At 34.3% G+C, this 19,024-nt stretch overlaps 2 protein-coding genes across 2 annotated transcripts; both read right to left on the bottom strand.

The window, feature by feature from the left end:
* Positions 1-8,603: 8,603 nt before the first annotated feature.
* On the bottom strand, positions 8,604-9,660 carry LOC130735814 (uncharacterized). Its single transcript, XM_057587707.1, has 2 exons — positions 9,561-9,660; positions 8,604-9,388 (listed from the first exon to the last, which is right to left on the bottom strand). The coding sequence occupies exons 1-2, from the start codon at positions 9,615-9,617 to the stop codon at positions 8,951-8,953; spliced, it is 495 nt and encodes a 164-aa protein (XP_057443690.1). The 5' UTR covers positions 9,618-9,660; the 3' UTR covers positions 8,604-8,950.
* A 4,031-nt stretch (positions 9,661-13,691) lies between these two features.
* LOC130737195 (uncharacterized) lies at positions 13,692-17,450 on the bottom strand. Its single transcript, XM_057588953.1, has 4 exons — positions 15,187-17,450; positions 14,798-15,103; positions 14,619-14,706; positions 13,692-14,501 (listed from the first exon to the last, which is right to left on the bottom strand). Exons 1-4 carry the CDS (start codon positions 17,448-17,450, stop codon positions 13,692-13,694), a joined length of 3,468 nt encoding a protein of 1,155 aa, XP_057444936.1.
* Between the last annotated feature and the right edge of the window lie 1,574 nt (positions 17,451-19,024).

Consider the following 19,024-nt stretch of genomic DNA (forward strand, 5'->3'; position numbering starts at 1 on the left):
TCACACTCCGTACATCTAGGCATACAATGGGCATGATGAATGTGTTAGGAATCTCACATTAGCTAGATATGTGACATAGATAATTTTTATAAATGCTAGAACAATCATCAATTTTATAACTAGCTTTTGGTTGATTTAGGCATCCTAAATTCTAATACGAACAATGATATTTTCACACATCATTTTTTTAAACAACTTATTTTCACTCATTTTTATTTATATCTCTCTCTTCTTATAATCTATCACGTATCATACTTTTTTTTCTTTTCTTCTCATCTCGCTTATCTTTTCACCTCTTTACACCACTCTTTGGGGTGTGAAAAACACATGATTCTACTAATACGCACTAAGTGGTTAACGAATAATAAAAATGTAGAATTTTATTTCTTAAAAAAACAAATTTGGAAAATAATAACGGTCACGTAATTTGCATTTCCTTCAAAATTGAAAACATTTTATCTTGGAAATACTGTCGTTTTCATGCACGTTTTCTTTAGGTAAAGACTAAAGAATATCCAAGGAGCATGGAGACCATGGAGGCTAGTTGTAATTCATGCTCAAAAGTGAAAAATATTTAAGTTGATCCTAAATGTTGACCCGCAGACTAGGCTTTGAAACGGTCAAAACGACTCTACAAGCATGCCAGAAGCCAACACAAAAACAATAACTACGACCAAAAGGAGAGAAAATGAAAAGAAGATCGTATGACAAAGTTGATGTAGATCGTAAAATGTTGGCCATGTTACCATGTATGTGCACCATTGGGGCATTTGCTCCCACTGTTTTTTTTTTAAGTCCACAAGAGTATTAGACTAGTATATAAGACTAAATTATGCCCCACGTTTGAGTATTTCTCCATTTTCTTTCACCAGTCTCTCATTCATGTGCACAACCTTAATTATAAAGTGTTATTTTTATATGTACTACATTGAATGCCCTCATAGTTATATTGGTCTATTGGATAATGGATGATTTTAGCACTTACTACATTTACATTAACACTTTTTTTATACTCTTATATTGATTTTGCTTATCTAAAAAAAAACTCTGATATTTATTTGCTGAGATTTGTATGGATCGATCCAACTCTAAATTGTAAGTATAACCCATATTTTTAGTAGGATCTCATACGAATTCCAATTAATCATATTCAAGTCGGTTATGATGGGGCTAGAAAGAATAATGTTTGAAAGTGTTAAGAATGAAAAAATTGTGCACTGTTTTTAAAAAATTAAAACTCTTAAAAGACATTTATAATATATATGCTAACTTTTAATAGTAAATATCTATTTTTTAATGCTATAAATTCATATGTATGAGTTGTCCTCACATCTTAAAAATCCTGATATGACACAGCTTCCAAACCTCAAATAGAAGCATAAATTTTGTCTTAAAACAGACATAGCGGAAGCAAAAATTAGAAGCTAAAGAAAGAGCCTAAAAAACACACACAACCTCAACAAGCATTAGAGATAAAACTATAATGAAAGCTGAAGTCGCCATTGCAAAACCCAGACAATTAACATCTTGCGCAGTAAAATATATCAAAACAGCTTAACAAGACACAGTAATAGAAGCATCAAAATTGACGTACTAAAGGGTCAAATGTCAATGGTAATATGACTATCATCTTATGTTTTTTTTGTGATTAATATAATTTCATTATGATCTCAAATCTAAAATGACGTACTTGCCGTCTTTTAAATAATTGCAAATTGCAACTTGCAACTTGCAAGTAGCCGCTACATAGAGCTGACTAAACCTTATTTCAAATCCTAAAAGGAAAATCACATAATTGGTCAATTTAGTTCCGCTACCGTTATGAAGACCAGTGAGATAACAACTCTTTTTTTTGGTAAAAAATTTCAACTCAAAAAGGCCACATCTCGATTTTTTGGTCAGTTTACTCATAAGTGGGTTGCCTCAGGGGAGAAATTAGCTGGAGCCCACAGAGAGTCCAAGGTCAGTGAGCTCATTGATAGGGACCGACAAAGGTGGAATGTGGGTGCAATACAACAAACCCTTCCAACAGTAGATATTGGAAAAATCATGCAGACCCCTTTCAGCATTACTGGGTCAGAAGATCGGTTATTCTGGCCTTTTATCCCTTCAGGGGAGTATTCAGTTAAGTCAGGATACAGAGCAGTCAAGGCAACTCAGTTTAATTTATCCAATCTGGCCTCTAGTTCCTCTCACCCCTCATCCTTCCTTTGGCATACAATCTGGGGGGCACAAGTACCTAAGAAAGTTAGGTCCTTCCTATGGAGAGCGGCTAATAATGCTATCCCTGTGAAAAGAAACCTCAAGAGGAGAAACATGGGAAGAGATGATTTTTGCCCCATTTGCAACAAAGGTCCAGAGAATATTAACCACGCTCTCCTTGCTTGTGAATGGACCCGGGCAGTTTGGTTTGGATGCCCCCTCAACTTTGTGGTTCATGAAGTGCATGGTATGCTATTTGGGGCTTGGTTGGAAGACAAACTGAAGACATTAAGCACTCAAGGGCCGGAGCCAGGACATGCAATTTCTTACCTGTGTATTTTGCTGTGGGAAATATGGAAAATGCGAAACAAAGCCATTTTTGAAGGTCAGATCCCCAATCTTATTCTGTGCCTGAATTTTGCTACTTCTTTGCACATGGAGAGCTCCCCTGTTCCTCAGAGGCCTGTACATCTGCAAAGAGGAACAAGTCAACAATCAGGTCCAGTAATCTGGAAAAAGCCACACCATGTTTTCTTGAAATGTAACACTGATGCAACTTTCTCTCCCCTTACTCGCAAAGCATCAGGAGCCTTCATCTTCAGAGATGAACTTGGGAATGTCTCTTGTGGATCAGCCAGGAAGATCTATGCGCATTCACCCTTAGCAGCTGAAGCAAATATTTTAAGAGAAGCTGTCAATTGTGCTCACAACCTGGATCAAAAGAAAGTGGTGTTTGAATCTGATAACAAACCTTTAATTGAAGCTTGTAATGGAGAGAGACAAATAGGGGAAATTTCCAGCTTTGTACAGGATATTGGGCACTGGAGAACAGCTTTCCCTGAGTGGTTTTTCTCCTGGACACCGCGGGAAGGAAATGCTGTAGCTCATGCAATTGCCCAACTGGAGATGGCTTCAAACCTCCCGCCTCTCTGGCTGTGGTGTCCTCCGCCAGCCCTCCTTTCTCTTCTGCAGCAGAACAAGAGACATGGTTGAACGGGTGGGGGGAGGAGAAGTCTCCCTTGCTCCATGGCCACACTTGTTCCATGGTTTGATCTAGTCTCTTTTTGACTACCAATCGACTCAGATCCATAATCAGTGGCCTTGATCTTCTTCTTTTTGCTATGATGCATAATTCCAACATATTGGAATTGTTTTGTTTTCTGTGTTTGTCTGTAACTCTGGTACCTTGTCCCCTTGTTTTAATGTCTTTGGCAGTTTCTAGGTGGAATTTTAATTCCCGTCAAGCTAAGCTAGCTCCTGGTCTTATTGTTTTATTGTGAAGCTATGCAGATTTAGCTCTTTGTTCAGGGCTTAGTCCCTTGTATTTCTAGGCCTGGCCCGATTGGTTTTGAAATCAGTTTCCTTTGACCAAAAAAAAAAAACATGGCAATTAGTAAACACTAAGCCCAATCATTCGAACACACATTCTGACAAATTAGTACTCATTCTTACTTTGACCAAAAAAAAAACTCATTCTTACTTAAGAGAACTGTAAAAAAAAACTTAAGGAACTAAACTCAGTTAGAGACAAGCAAAGTACTCATTCCATTTGAAAGAAGTAATTAACGCTAAGCAAACCTACCTTTGCGTTTGATCTTCTGTTCTCTGTATAGAAAACATGAAGTAGCAGTGAGATATTGGCACGGCTCAATCAAAACCAAAACATATATATAATCCACATTTTCTGTGTGTATGTGTTTTGTCTGAGTGAACCAAGCCAATATCGCAATAGCTACTTCATAGAAATAAGGTTTACATGATGTTTCAGAAGGAGGAGCTTTGCTTTTATTTATATAAGCAGAAACAACAAGAGAAGACAGAACAGAACTCAAAGGAGGAGAGAAAAAAAGGAAATCAAGAGTTTGAAGAATGTGTGATCTGAGTGAGATGAGAAGAATGTGTGTCTTTGGTTGGGTTTTAAAAAGAGAGTTCTGTACACACAGCATTTATAACCCGCGACTACCAAAGCATAAAGCTGGGACAGAGCATTAAACTCCATACTTTTTTCCCCTTTTTTTCACCCGTAACGCCATGCCCTTTAGGCACCAAGTTATTAATGTTGCATCTGTTTAAGAAACTCATCACCTCAAATGCAGGTGCATCAAAAGTCTATTTTAACCCTTTGTTCACTCATAGTAAGTGTGTGTCACGTGAGAAATGATAAGGGCAGTTTGGGTTGAAGAGGAAAGAGAGAGAGTGAGGATTGAGCATGATGATTGATCGCGATACTCGCTGTGTATGTGTGTTGCAGTGCAGGAACCAGAAAGACCGCAAAACATTAAATGAGGGAATCTCCCTCTGGAATGGACAGGCCGCGACATTAATATAGCCAAGCTACTCGTCACACTGTGCCTTCATTTAATCATAACTCTCTAACCATTTGCCTCCCCTCCTAATATCTACTCTTCTTTTTGGGATAGTAGATAACAATGCTAGCTCTCCACTTTCTAGGTAAAACCAAGTAGAGCCGGGATCCTCTCAAGTGTAAAAAAACTTGAGAATGTTAAGTTTTACCATTTCACCATTAACTTTTGTGTAGATAATGAATGAAAAATAAGATAAAATAAAATTAATGGTGAGATGATGAAACTTGACACTCTCAAGTTTTTTTACACATGAGAGGATCCAAACCAAACTTGGTATGTGTTCAGATTATAGCTTATCATGCACACTCAGTTTATGTCATAAATAAGTTTAGTTTATGTCAAATTTAGATAAATGGGTTTCAAAAAAATAAAGAGTTTAGTTCATAATCATATGTACATACAGGGTGAGCCAAAATTACGGTAGTTTTTTTTTAGTTGGGACTAGAGGACTGGGTTGACTTGTGGTGAACGGAAATTGAATTTGACAGTTTGAACTTTAAAAGTCTTTTGATGTTTGCTGAATATGGCAAGGCAGTGTCTCTGTTACAATGGGGAATCTTGTTTTATATATATGTCATGCTTCCACAGTGTAGTGTTTGTGGTTGGGTTCATAATGTATTTATGGGAACAATTAATAGCGATAATAATAGCTACTACCACCTTTCATTTTTCAGAAGGAATCTCATTGCAGACACTCAACGTCTCTATTTGCTGTGAAATTTATGAGGGTACCAACGCTTTGTCATTTGTGCATATATATCTCTTTATGGAATCATCTATTTTTTCTTCATCATAAGGTATTTTGAAAATCATCTTGCATAAACTAATCTTTCTATACTTAAAAATCACATTAAATAAATAGATATTTTTCAACAAAACATACACATAAATTTTTACCAGTGTTTAGGTGGGTTCATTTCTGTTTCACAAAACTAAGAGGGGGTCTTCTTAATTACTTATTGTGCGGTGTTGAATGATTGTAGATTTGTAGAGATTGTCTCTTCATTTCAATTTTTCCATCTTACTACTTCTAGACGTTCGGTAATTTTATGGTTAATAAAGTGTGGATTGAGGAGGTTCCGTCGGAGGTTTTTCCATTGTTGACTTTGATGTAATAACCAATGTTATTCCTTAATTTCGTTCAATATGTTTTCCATTTAGAAAAAACTTTTGGTGTTTAAAACGCAACCATCCTTATATAAAGCAGGAAAGTGACACCTAAAACTAACGAGTGAACCTAAAAACTTGACTCGATCCATGACTACTGATGTATATCCTATGGGCCTAATTAACCCAAAGCACAAGCCCAATAACTTTTCTTATATGGGTCATAAATACAAGCCCTAAAAATACACTATCAAGGCCCAAAGCTGTCCTAAATCTTAAGTAGACCAATATATATAGAAGCCAAAAAATAAAGAAAAAGCAAGTAATGAAAAAGATATTACTAACAATACATGTAAAATTAGAAATCATAACTTGAAAGACAACTCCAACAAGCCACACCAGTCGCGTAGGGCCTTCACGCAAAGCTTGTCTCACCAAAAAAATTCGCTGCATTATTTCTTTCTCAAGGCATTCATTCCATTGTCACACTCCAAAAATACTAAAATTTTCTTGTTTTAGTTTTCTTTTTCTTTTGAATATATATAATAAAAAAAAATTGCTGCGTCGATTTTTTTTTGAATATATATATATATATATTATGTTTAAATAATTCTCTCTCTTTTTTATTATCTAAAATAAAAGTTTTATTACTAAAATAATGATTGATATTCTTCTTTCAAAAAAAATATTATTTGATATTCTAAAATAACCAATGCTTAAAAAAATGGCTTAATTGCATTTTTGGTCCCCCAACTATTGCCTCCCTGCGAAAATCGTCCCCAAACTTCAAAATTAGCAAAACACATCCTCTAACTATACATGTCGTTGCACTTTTGGTCCGCTGTTTGCCTTTCGTGAGAAAACTAACGTGAGAAGCTGATGTGGCTCCCTCACGCGTGTCTCACGTGACTTTTCTTAGAGAGCTTGATGACTGGACAAGTCACCTGCTTCTCACGTGACTCTAAAAGGGTTCCATGGTGAAGAAGAGGATGGAGGAGGGAGATGACCGTTGGAGCCTTTTAGAGTCACGTGAGAAGCATGTGACTTGTCCAGTCATCAAGCTCTCTGAAGAAAGTCACGTGAGACACGCGTGAGGGAGCCACATCAGATTCTCACGTTAGTTTTCTCACGGAAGGTAAACGACAGACCAAAAGTGCAACTGCATGTATAGTTGGAGGACATTTTTTGCTAATTTTGAAGTTTGAGGACGATTTTCGCAGGAAGACAATAGTTGGGGGACCAAAAGTGCAATTAAGCCTAAAAAAATTTATTCTTTACCAAAAAAAAAATTATTCTGAACTAAAAGTACCTAGAAGAAAACATAAATAGTGTTTTGCCTTTGTAAGTGCGTTCACTTCATATTGAATATTGAACACAGCTCATGTCACTACAACATAAAAGGTTTTTCGCAGCGACAATTTTCGCTGCGAAAATCCGTAAGTTGTTGGGAAAAGTACTTTTCGCAGCGATAAAAATGTCGTTGCATGTCGTCACGAATAGTCCCGATGCGAAAAGTTTTGCAACGATATTTGTGGTCGCTGCCATTTGTTTATGTTTTCGCAACGATTATTGCCGCTGCAATAGAAAAACTTTATTGATGCTGTAAACTATTTGTTGGAACCACTTATGTCGCTGCTATATTGAACATGTCTTAGCAACTAAAGTCGCTGCAAAAAGGTTTTTTACCCAACAAATCAAGTTGTTGCGAAAAGTAATTTTTCTCAACAAATAAAGTCATTGCAAAAAGTATTTTTCTCAACAAATAAAGTCGTTATATAACATATTTTTCTCAACGACTAAAGTTGTTGCTATAAGAAATATTTTCCCAACAATTAAATCGTCGCATTGAGTTACTTTTCTCAACCAACAAAATTGTTGTCATAAGTTATCTTTATCAATAACGAGAGTTGTGGCGATATGATACTATTTGACAACTATTATTTGAGTTATTAGTAATATTAAATTTCATTTTAGTGAAAATATTTTAAAAATTAATATTAATCACACCTGCTAATTTCATTAACCAAACTATTCAAATTGTTAATACCAAAAGTACTAACAAAGCAAACATAGTATAGTTGCATAAGATAAATAACATTTACATAGCTTAATGAGTCATAAAAGACATAGATAAATAACATTTACATAGCCTATATATAATCTAAAAATAACCACAACATCAACTTCTTGTCTAAAATTGTTGAGCACGTCATCATAAAGTTGTTGAAATACCACCAATTGACCTGCAGTTAACACAATCAAATTGTATTTTAGAAAAAAGAAATGATAATACAATCAAAGAAGGGGGAATAAAACAGGATCAGCTAACAACATAACAAGCCTCACAACCAGCCCCTCTTACAGGACCTAAATAGCATAATCCATTTCTAGTTTATAAAGAAAAACTACAGCCCATTTTTAAAGCCATATGCAACTAACAGAACATAATCACAAGGCACGGAGTACAACACTATAGCATGTACAAAACGTGATAACCAAACAAATTGACAGATGTAAAGCAAGAAGATAGTGCAGTCTTGAAAGCTTCACAAGCTGAGGAGCACTATATGAGAGGGCATGTCTACAGTATAGAGCAAACCAGAAAAAATAGGCAGCAAAGAGTAGGAACAACAACTGAATTAAACACCAAGTCATGATATTGAGGAGTGAACTCCAGCAAAGGCAAGATTTTTTCCACCCCCCTTTGCTAAAAGGTCTGCCAAAGAATTAGGAAATTTGACATAGTTTAATACTTTTTTTAAGAATCAAAAGGATATGTTGATAGAGAAGGGATGTTACCCCTAACAGATATCAATACAGCAAATAGAAAAATAAAATAAAAGGGGGGTAACAATCCCAAAGCAAAGAAGAAAGCTACAGGTCAATTAAAGAAGCTAAAACAAAAGCAGGTCAAAACAATAAGTTGGGCAACACACATATAAGGTAAGAAGCTTGATAGAGAAAACCCAAACTCTGTCCTAGATAGAAGCAAAACCAAACTCATGAACCACGCCATAAAAACAAAACAGAGCTTGGGCAGAACCTAGAAGACACAAAATAGAAATGCATACTTTTTTTAGACGACAAAATGCATGCTAGAACTTAGGAAAAGTAATTATAACTTACATGTGTGCAACCCTGTTCTCAGTAGTTTCAACCTCATGAAGATTGTCCAGCCTATTAAATATTCAAAACATCAACTTATAAAAAGTTCAACATTGCAAAATAGTAGAACTTAGAAAATAAATTTAGTAACTCATCATAATGTTGTACACTTAAATGATATTCTTACTTACCGAGTGGAATCTAAAAAAGAAGGCTGCCATCCTTTCCTCAAGTTTCTTTTCCATTCTTTCCTCAAGTTGCTTTTCTACTTTTTCTTCAAATTGTTTTTCCCTTTCTTCAAGTTGCCTTTGACTATCTTCAATGCGCGCAACCATTTCTTCTCTCTTGCTACGCTCTTCTTGAAGTTGAGTCTCAACTTCTACCAGTTTCATTTCCATGCCCTGACGCTTTTCTCGCTCGCTCACTAATTGTCCATGTAAAGCTGCAGTAGATTTTCCTTTTGTTGGTTGAATTCCAGCACCAAGACCACGACAATAAAATGAACGTTCCCCTAAAACTGATTTAAAAGCACCATTGATAATTGGATCTTTCTCAGCCTCCTCATCTGCTTGTTCTAACATCTTCATGGAAGTTTCTTGAACCTTCATCTATTAAAGATAAAAAGTAAAACCATAGTATAATTAAAAGATTAAAAAATGAAATTGATGAGATTGAACTTACAATGCATCTACAACATGCACACTTGCTAAAAGAAAACATCACACATGAAACTAGTCATAATAAGAATTTATATAATAAATCATATAAATAGTGTCTTACATGAACTTCCCTAGAAGCCTCATTTACCCATTCTCCATTGTTGTTTGTATGAGTCATTCTCCATAAATCTTGATAATTGGGCTCCTTTTGAGTTTCAGGATCTCTCTGAATTTTTTTTCATAGCCATAGAGAATAATCACTATAAATTATTAATTCAATGAGCAACTTATATTCAAACAGTTTAGTGTTTTTGGTATTACCGCATCATAGCTAACAGCTTGAAATGACTTCCTTCCACATCTATGGTTGATAACTTGTTTTGATTTATTTGCTTTGTTCCTGGCACTCATTTCCTGAAAAAAATACAAGTATAATTATTGTAGTAACTTTTTTTTTAGATGAGAGACGTAGAAGTGTTATACGTTAAAGAAAACTCTATATCGGAGTCCAAATTAGGCATAGTACAGTTGCTGAGTTAACTTATAATATTTGCATTAGGAACTTCTATATTCAAAAAGAAAATAGAATATACTCAAAATCAATCTTGTCAGTCAGCAGTAGTGAAGTTCCACAAGACTGTATGGGGGCAGTGTAGGTTTTTCTTTTTTCTTTTTTCCCTCCAATATAAATAACTACTTCTTTATGGCTTTATCAACTTCTACCTTATAGTTATATTTGCAATAAATATGATACCAACATACCTTATAGGTAGGACTTGAAAACTTATCTACCAAGTGCTCCCAATCTTCCTCACTTATCTCATCAGGCTTATGTTCCAAAGCCATCTCATTTGTTTCATACTTTTTAAAGTGTTCATGAAGTTTACCTCTATGGCTTCCATAGAGTCTTTTTGCTGTATTAAGAATAACCTCTTTGTTATGCTCCGTTTGATCAATATCAAAAGTATCCTGCACCCAACAATTACATGAAATATATTGTAAGTATTGTATTAACACAAAAGAAAACAGAAAAATAAATTAAATAATGATATTTACAAAAACTTGTGATAGTATATGATCTTTTGCCGTGTCAGGAACTTTTTTCCACCCTTTGACATTAAAAGGAGCCTTTTTTTTTACAAGCACAGAAATTTCAGTAACAAAATCTGGAGCTCCTGGTCCAACCGCCACCATCTTGTCAAGAGGAATACAAAGGGGCAATTTTCCAGTAGCACTCTTCATTTTCTTTTTTGTAACACTTGTTCCAGTTGTTTTTCCTCTTCCAGCTTTTTTTGTTCTTGAACCCTCTATTGAATTTTCACAAATAATGGGGAAAGAAAGTTATCACTAACATAATATAAGAGTTTAAGATAAGAACATAAAAAATATTATAATGAAAATAAAATTAAAATAAAAAAACTTTGAAGAAAAGAAAATTATAGTACCTCCTTGTTGTTGACTCATAGTAGCATTTGAAGAATTTGGATGTGTTGAATCCATTACCTGAGTTGGGGGTGCCATTTCTAAATAAAAGAAAAATATGCATATTAAATAAGTGAACTAAAAAGCAAACCTACTTGGGCATTAAAACGACTAGGGGCAAAGAGCAAGTCACATATAGCCAACAAATCAGAGAAGAGAGACCACCTAATGCAAAGACTACATAAAAGCCAATGAATCATTTTTATTTTTATTTTTGACAACAGAAAATTTTTATTGATTTGCAGTAATAGATTGGAAAAACCCTCCCACATAAGTTAAACCATTTACTCCTCAACAATCAACCCAGGCAGTAAGAATGAAGTCCAACAAAATCCTACCATAGTCCAACCCCAATGACATGCATATATAGCCAAGATTAAAACTTGCACAAAAAGCATAAAGCAACCCACAAAGCCACAACCAGAATACGCCTAAGAATGAAGTCCACAAAATCCTCTTCACCTATTGAAAACAGTATTGTGTTGTTGGATTTTCTGCTAGTAACCTTTAATCGAATCAACAGTTCTCCAATGTTAGCACAAGGTCACCAATGATATTGAAGCAGAAAAAAACCCCAAATCAGAGATTGATCAAAAGAATACAGCCCCCAAAATTCTCAAGTTACCACCAAAAACCCCAAGATTATCAATGGGGATAGGAAAGCTCAATAGTCTGCACCGCACAAAGGAACAACACCACCAAAAACACCTGGCACACAGCAAATAGAAGCCAAAATTTCACAACTCAGAGAACCAAACCTGAGGTACAGGGATACTAAAATCCCCCCTCACCTCATACAGACATCTTCCTGTAGTGAGAGCATCAAAAATTCAAAATTGCTTTCTTTTGTTTCTGAAAAATGATCACGTTTTGCATAAACATAAGAGAGAGCAAGGGAAATTCAAATCCAGGGCATCAGGGCATGAATTGCATAAGACTGAGAGAGCAAGAAAAATTCAAAACCAGGGCATCACTCATAAGGGCATGAATCGCATAAGAGAGTGAGACAGAGACTACGAGAGAAATAGGTGAGGCTGGTGGTGGTGGCCGCTTGGCCGGTGGACGGTGGTGAACTGGTGGGCGGTGGCTGGTGCGTGTGTGCTTGACGGCTTGACCTAGGGTAGCGACATGGCAGACTGCAACTCTCCATCTCCTTTCTCACCTTTTTTCATCCCAGTTCCCACTCACAAATTCGTGGCTCTCTTCAATTAAAAAACTGACAAATTCATGTACTTCTCCATATGACTGATGAAACATATTAGGCATATAATTTAGGAACACAAAGGCGAACAACAAACAAGATAGGGCAGGTTGGCGCAGGACAAGAGAAACCGCAAACATAACATAGCCACCCAAAAGCATACAATTAAAAATTACTGACCTCTATTGTTGTGGAGACACAGAGTCTATAGCTTGCAACACAGCTTCAAAAGAAAACCCTTTCGTTCAGAAACAAACACGCAGCGATGGGGAGATTAGGAACAAAGAGCTGGTATGAGAAATAAGTGAAACTCCTTCATGATATGAGTGATTTTAGAACTTCTGAACATAACCAGGAAAAAAAACCCATTCACGATGACGGAGATGATGAGATACGTGTTTAGTGCTTGTAGACAGTTTCTCAAAAATGGGAAAGTAAAAAATTGAGCGCTAAAAAGTAGCGCCAAAAAAATTAGTAAATATTTGCTTCTAGAAATTTCATAAAAGCTTGAATTTCAAATCTGTTGCTTTAATTTTTGAACGAATTTCAGATATGTTGCTGATAAATAGAATTTAAAAAATCTGTTACTGATAGATATAATTTCAAAAGAAAATAAATTTTTTAAAGAAAAATAAATAAAATTAAATGCTTTATAAAGTTCATTGAAAATAATATAATAGTTCTTAATCAAGTAATTGATAGATTTATTAATAAAATATAATAAAATCTTTAAACTGATTTTTTTTTCAATTGCATTTACTATTCAAATACAAAATAAAGTATATGATTGTTTCAAATAATACATAAAACTAACGTAAAAGATAGCATAAAAAAGTAGTGTTTATAAACATTCGTTACCCGGTCACACTTTGGATGTCGCCAAATTTGAGATTTAGTCATAGTTAAGGTTCATCAACCCTCCCCATAGTGTATTGCGTGGGGATCGAACCCGAAAGTTCTTCCCATACACTCAACCTGCGTTGCCAACTGAGCTACCCCTCTTGGGTATAGAAAAGTAGTTTCAATTGTTGATGTAGATTAAAATCATTTATCTAATTGTATTTTTTTTTCTAATCTTCATATATTTTGAAATCATTTATGAATTTTTTATGTTTATCAATTTTTTTTTGCGATTTCAAAATTGTGAGTTATTCTGATATAAATTTTGAGATCAAATTAATTCACGTATAAAGGTGTACTTTGAAAAGAAAGGTGGTACATTGAAATCTCAATCAGAAATGGTGGTAGCGTACAATGAAAACCAATCATCATCAACCTCCCAAATCTGAATATCAAAGCCATAACCAGCCCCCACCCGGAGACAAAGCAGAGATCTCGCAGTCTCTAAGGATTTTGACCGGAGAAAAAAGAGATTTTACGTCAATAAAAGTCAAAAATAAAATATGTCAAGATTAAAATTAATTAATTAACTCAGACACTATTTAATGTGAAATTATAAGGATAAATACTTGTGTTAAAATTCAACAAAATATAAAAAATAGGTATTTTACATATTTCTTCTAAACTTTACCAAAAACTAATAAAAAATTCAGGGCCAAAATGTATCTTTTATTCTGTGTCAGAATCTTCTTTCTCAGACAAATCATATTCGCTTGCATGAGATTCTTCTTCATCACTATCTGAGTCACTTGCATCATCCAATTCTTTTTGTTCTTCTTCCTTGTCAATAATACTTTCATCCAAGCATAGACCTGCAACATCATGCCTATTTAAAACCTCATCGTCTTGATTTACTAATGGTGCATCATCATCCTCATTTAAAACAACTTCATCTTGGTTTACTGATGGTGTTTTCAGTTGTCCATGTGTATCACCCAACTCATTTAGTTGATATGCTTCCAAGTCATCGTCAACTTCAACATTTGGCAAGTCAAAGACATGTCTTGGCTTGACTTTAACAACCGTATACCAATTTTCCTTGTCACTGTATTTTACATAATAAACCAAACCAGCTTGAGAGGCCAAGATATATGGATCACTTTTGTAATATAACTTTGTCATATCTATACTAATAAATCCATATTCATCTCTCCTATATCCCATGCCCTGATTTCGGCCTTCGGAAGGAGCCTCAAACCAATCACATTCAAATAGTATAGCAAAGTTGCTATTCAAATATCTTATTTCAGTGATCTTTCTAACCACACCATAAAAATCAACATGTCCGGTTAACTCATCCCCTTTCACTATCACACCACTGTTTTGGGTTTTTAGGTGTTTCTCAGCATCTTTTGTACGAAACTTGAAGCCATTTAGAATGTATCCTTTGTGGTTGAACACTCGAAAGTCCGGCCCTTTTGATAATATTTCTAGTTGTTTACTAATCCTCTCATCACCCAATTGTTGTAATCGCAAAACCTACATTTAAGTTTTGTTAAAACCATCATACCATATAAAACTAAATATAAATGATTATCACAGTATATAAAATTCTATCGACAACTTTAGGTATAAGTTAAACATCCATCTTATTACCTCATTTTCAAACCATTTGGGGAATTGCTCCTTGTGCCTCTTTTCTATGTTTCTATGACTTTCATTTTTTATCTTCGTCATGTGCTCTCTGAAAATTGTTATGAATATACAATAATTAGAAATTCAGATATATTATAGTCACTACTAATAAGAATAAAAGTTAGACTGATGACACTTACTCAATCCAAGGTCTGACTTCTTCACAATTTTGTAATATGTAAAAATGAGCTTGTTGAAGTTCAGAAGAGTTTATACATTCCCACGAACCTCCTCCAATAGATCGACCATTGCTTTTGAACACTGACAAACCAACAGATTCATTACTTGCATAGTCCATATATCTATCTGGCCGATTTAATCTAGAATCCATGTCGGTCAAATATCGAGCACAAAATGTCATACACTCTTCAGACACATAGCCTTCTGCTATGGAACCTTCTGGCCGTGCTTTGTTGCGCACATAACTCTTTAGAACGCGCAAAAATCTAACCATAAACAAAAAAAATTACATATAAAAATTTGAGAATTAAAATATTTGAATTTATATATCAAAAATATTTAAACTAACCTTTCAATAGGATACATCCATCTATATTGAACAGGACCTCCAGTTTTTGCTTCATTTGCCAAGTGAATTGATAGATGAACCATAACATCAAAAAATGACGGTGGGAAGATGCGCTCCAGCTTACAAAGTGTCACTGCAATTTGATTCTGTAAACGATCCAGCTCATTTAATTCTAACTCTTTAGAGCATAAATCACCAAAGAATAAAGACAACTCAATCAAAGGGTCACAAGCATCCTTGGGAAGCAATCCTCTTATGGCAAGGGGAAGAAGTCTCTCAAGTATAACATGATAATCATGACTTTTAAGTCCTGAAATCTTGAGTTCATTTATATTTACGCAACGACCTATATTTGAGGCATATGCATCAGGAAACCTCACATCCTTCAAGATACGACAAAAATTAATCTTTTCTTCCTTTGACATCGTGTAACGTGCTGGTGGAATCATATATTTATCCCCAACCTTTATAGGATGAAGCTGCTTCTTGAGTCCCATACGTTGCAAATCTAATCTAGACTTTATTGTATCTTTTGTTTTGCCTTCTAGATCCAACAACGTCCCAATAACACTTTCACAAATACTTTTCTCCACGTGCATCACATCTATGTTATGCCTCAATAAATTTGTTCTCCAATAAGGTAATTCAAAAAAGATACTTTTCTTCTTCCAATTATGATTTACGTTTGTAGTTCTTTTTCTTTTTCTTGTAGCTTTTCCAAATGGTAGCAGCTCAAGACTCTCCAGTTGTGCAATCACTTGATCTCCAGTTAATGGTTCAGGTGCAATCCTTAACTCTCGTGTGTTATCAAAAGGGCTCTTTTTCATACGCCAAGGGTGTTGAGTAGGTAAGAATCTACGATGGCCCATGTAGCATTGCTTGTGACCATATTTCAAACGACAAGAGCTGGTTTCGGAATGACAACAAGGGCAAGCTAGTTTTCCTTTAGTGCTCCATCCAGATAGCATGGCATAAGCCGGAAAGTCATTGATTGTCCACAATAAGGCTGCATGCAATTGAAAATTTTGTCTCGATGATGCATCATAAGTTTCAATACCTTCATCCCACAAATCTTTTAAGTCATCAATTAGCGGCTGAAGATAAACATCAATATCTATCCCAGGACCTTTTGGGCCTGGAATAAGCAAAGTTAAAATGAAATTTGGTTGTTTCATGCACAACCAAGGAGGCAAGTTATAAGGAATTAAAACAACTGGCCACACACTATAGTTGGTGCTCATAATACCAAATGGGTTGAAACCATCAGATGCTAAGCCAAGTCTTACATTACGAGGATCTGAAGCAAAAAGTTCATGGTTATCATCAAAACGTTTCCATGCTAATGAGTCAGCCGGGTGCCTCATAACTCCATCATCAACTCTTTTATTCTTATGCCATTTCATATCATCTGCAATTTGTTTTGACATAAATAATCTTTGTAGTCTTGGTTTTATAGGGAAGTATCGAACTACCTTATTGGGGACAACATTCTTCTTCTTATTTTCTTGCCACCTACTTTCCCCACATTTTGGACATTTATCCAGATTTTCATATTCTTCTCCTCTAAACAGAATGCAATCATTGACACAAGCATCTATCTTGACATAATCAAGTCCAAGATCTCTAATAGTCTTCTGAATCTCATACATAGAGTTGGGAAGAACATTTCCTTCAGCTAAAGCTTCAACGAGTAGTTTTATTAGTGAATCAAATGAATTATTGCTCCATCCATAAACACACTTCATTTGAAAAAGGCGCATAATAAAAGATAATTTGGAGAATTTTTGACAACCAGGATAAAGTTTTTGCTCAGCATCTTTCAACAATCCATAAAACCTTTTAGCATCCTTATTAGGCTCCTCATTCATACTGCTAGGCCCAGGATTATCAAACACATTACCTCTATCCATGTTAAGTGATTGATGCATGTCATGAAGCATGGAGTAAGTTTGAGAATTATCACTTATTTCAAGATCAACTTCGCAATCGTTGCCAGCGTCATTATCAGATGATGCATCACTTAAGCTTTCGCCATGATACTCCCAACGCTCATAACTTGGTTCAAATCCCCATTTTAGTAAATCATGCATCACATCATCTCTTGATTTATAATTAAAATTATTGCATTTAGAGCATGGGCACCTAATGAACCTTTTCGGTTTCGATCCAGAGAAAGCAAAATTTAAAAAATCATCAATTCCTTTCAAGTACTCTGGCAAAGTTCTGTCCTTAAGTTTTATCCATCCCCTATTCTGCTTATCCATGATCCCAGTATCTACAAATTTAAAAGAAAATATGTGTTGTATTGGTTAATAAAATGGATTAGACATATTATAAAGAAAATTATAACAAATGAATTTTTTTTGTTACAGTGAGAAATTAGGGTTTCGTATATGAACTTAACTTCAAAATAATATGTTAATATGTTATTATAAGGAGTATGATATTTTTTTTGTGTTTTTTTATTTCTTAAATGTTTTATTTTTCTTTAAAGAAGAAATATGTATATTGATACAAATAGTCTTGGGAACACACTCTCACAAGTAAGATAAAATTATAAATAAAAAATAACTAAAAGAGATTGAGTTAAGAGTAACAGAATCTAAAATAGACACAAGTAAAAACAAAAATTATACTATAAAATAGGATTACCAATACCAAATAAAGGGACAAAGATAAAGACCAGCAAACGTGGTCTATGATTTTTTTAGTATTATTTTTAGTGCTATTTTTTATAAAATAAAATAGTGTTTGTTATATCTTAAAATTAGCCTATCTTATAATCCAAATGCTTATCTAAAATCCAAAATAAAATCTAAAGGCTTTTCTTATTTTCTAATGTTGTACCAAAAAAAAACCTTATTTTCTAATGAAGTCTCACGTGACTTTTTCTTTTTAAAATAAATTTATACTTCTTTTTCAAAATTTATACTTATCTTATATTTTTTAAAGGCTTATCTAAAAAAATAGTGTTTGTTTCTCTTTGTTATTTTTTAGTATTATTTTTAGTGCTATTTTTTTTTAAAAAAATAGTGTTTGTTACATCTTACAGTTAGCCTATCTTATTAATCTAAAGGCTTATCTAAAATCCAAAATAAAATCTAAAGGCTTATCTTATTTTCTAATGTTGTACCAAAAAAAAAACCTTATTTTCTAATGAAGTCTCACGTGACTTTTTCTTCTTAAAATAAACTTGTACTTCTTTTTTCTAAATTTATACTTATCTTATAATTTTTAAAGGCTTATCTAAAAAAATAGTGTTTGTTTCTCTTTGTTTTCTGGTTTGTATTCTCCTCCGCCCCCTCCCCCCCTTTAAAGGACCCACAAAATTAGTAATTTACCCTTATTTTATTTTTAATTTACCCTTATTTTATTTTTTAATCAAATAACCTAATTAATGCCCAACTTAAAACATCAAATAAATAGGAGATAATTTAAATATATTAATCTAGTTTAAATTTAGACTGCATTAAATTTGGAAGGCATACAAATCAATTTAAAATTATAATGAAAATGACACGAAATCATATGCATTTATAATTTATGACATCAATTCACAGCACAAAACAAAAATAAAGAGAGCATGAGTGCTTACTTGGTTGAAACACAACAAACAATCTTCTTTGAAGCTTCTGAATAGCGGATAACTTCCGTAGCTATTTCTCACTGTCTTACCCTCAGTTGCTCTCACACTCTATTGAATTGAGGTTCAAAGATGGAACCCCAACTCTCATAAGGGATGATCAATTTGCTCTTCCACTTTCCACTGAATGTGTCTTTTCACTATCAATGCTCATTTATTTATAATCATTCTCCTAGGTTTGGTTGTTCCCTAATA

Source organism: Lotus japonicus, chromosome 2 (genome assembly GCF_012489685.1).
Source record: "Lotus japonicus ecotype B-129 chromosome 2, LjGifu_v1.2".
NCBI lineage: Eukaryota > Viridiplantae > Streptophyta > Magnoliopsida > Fabales > Fabaceae > Lotus > Lotus japonicus.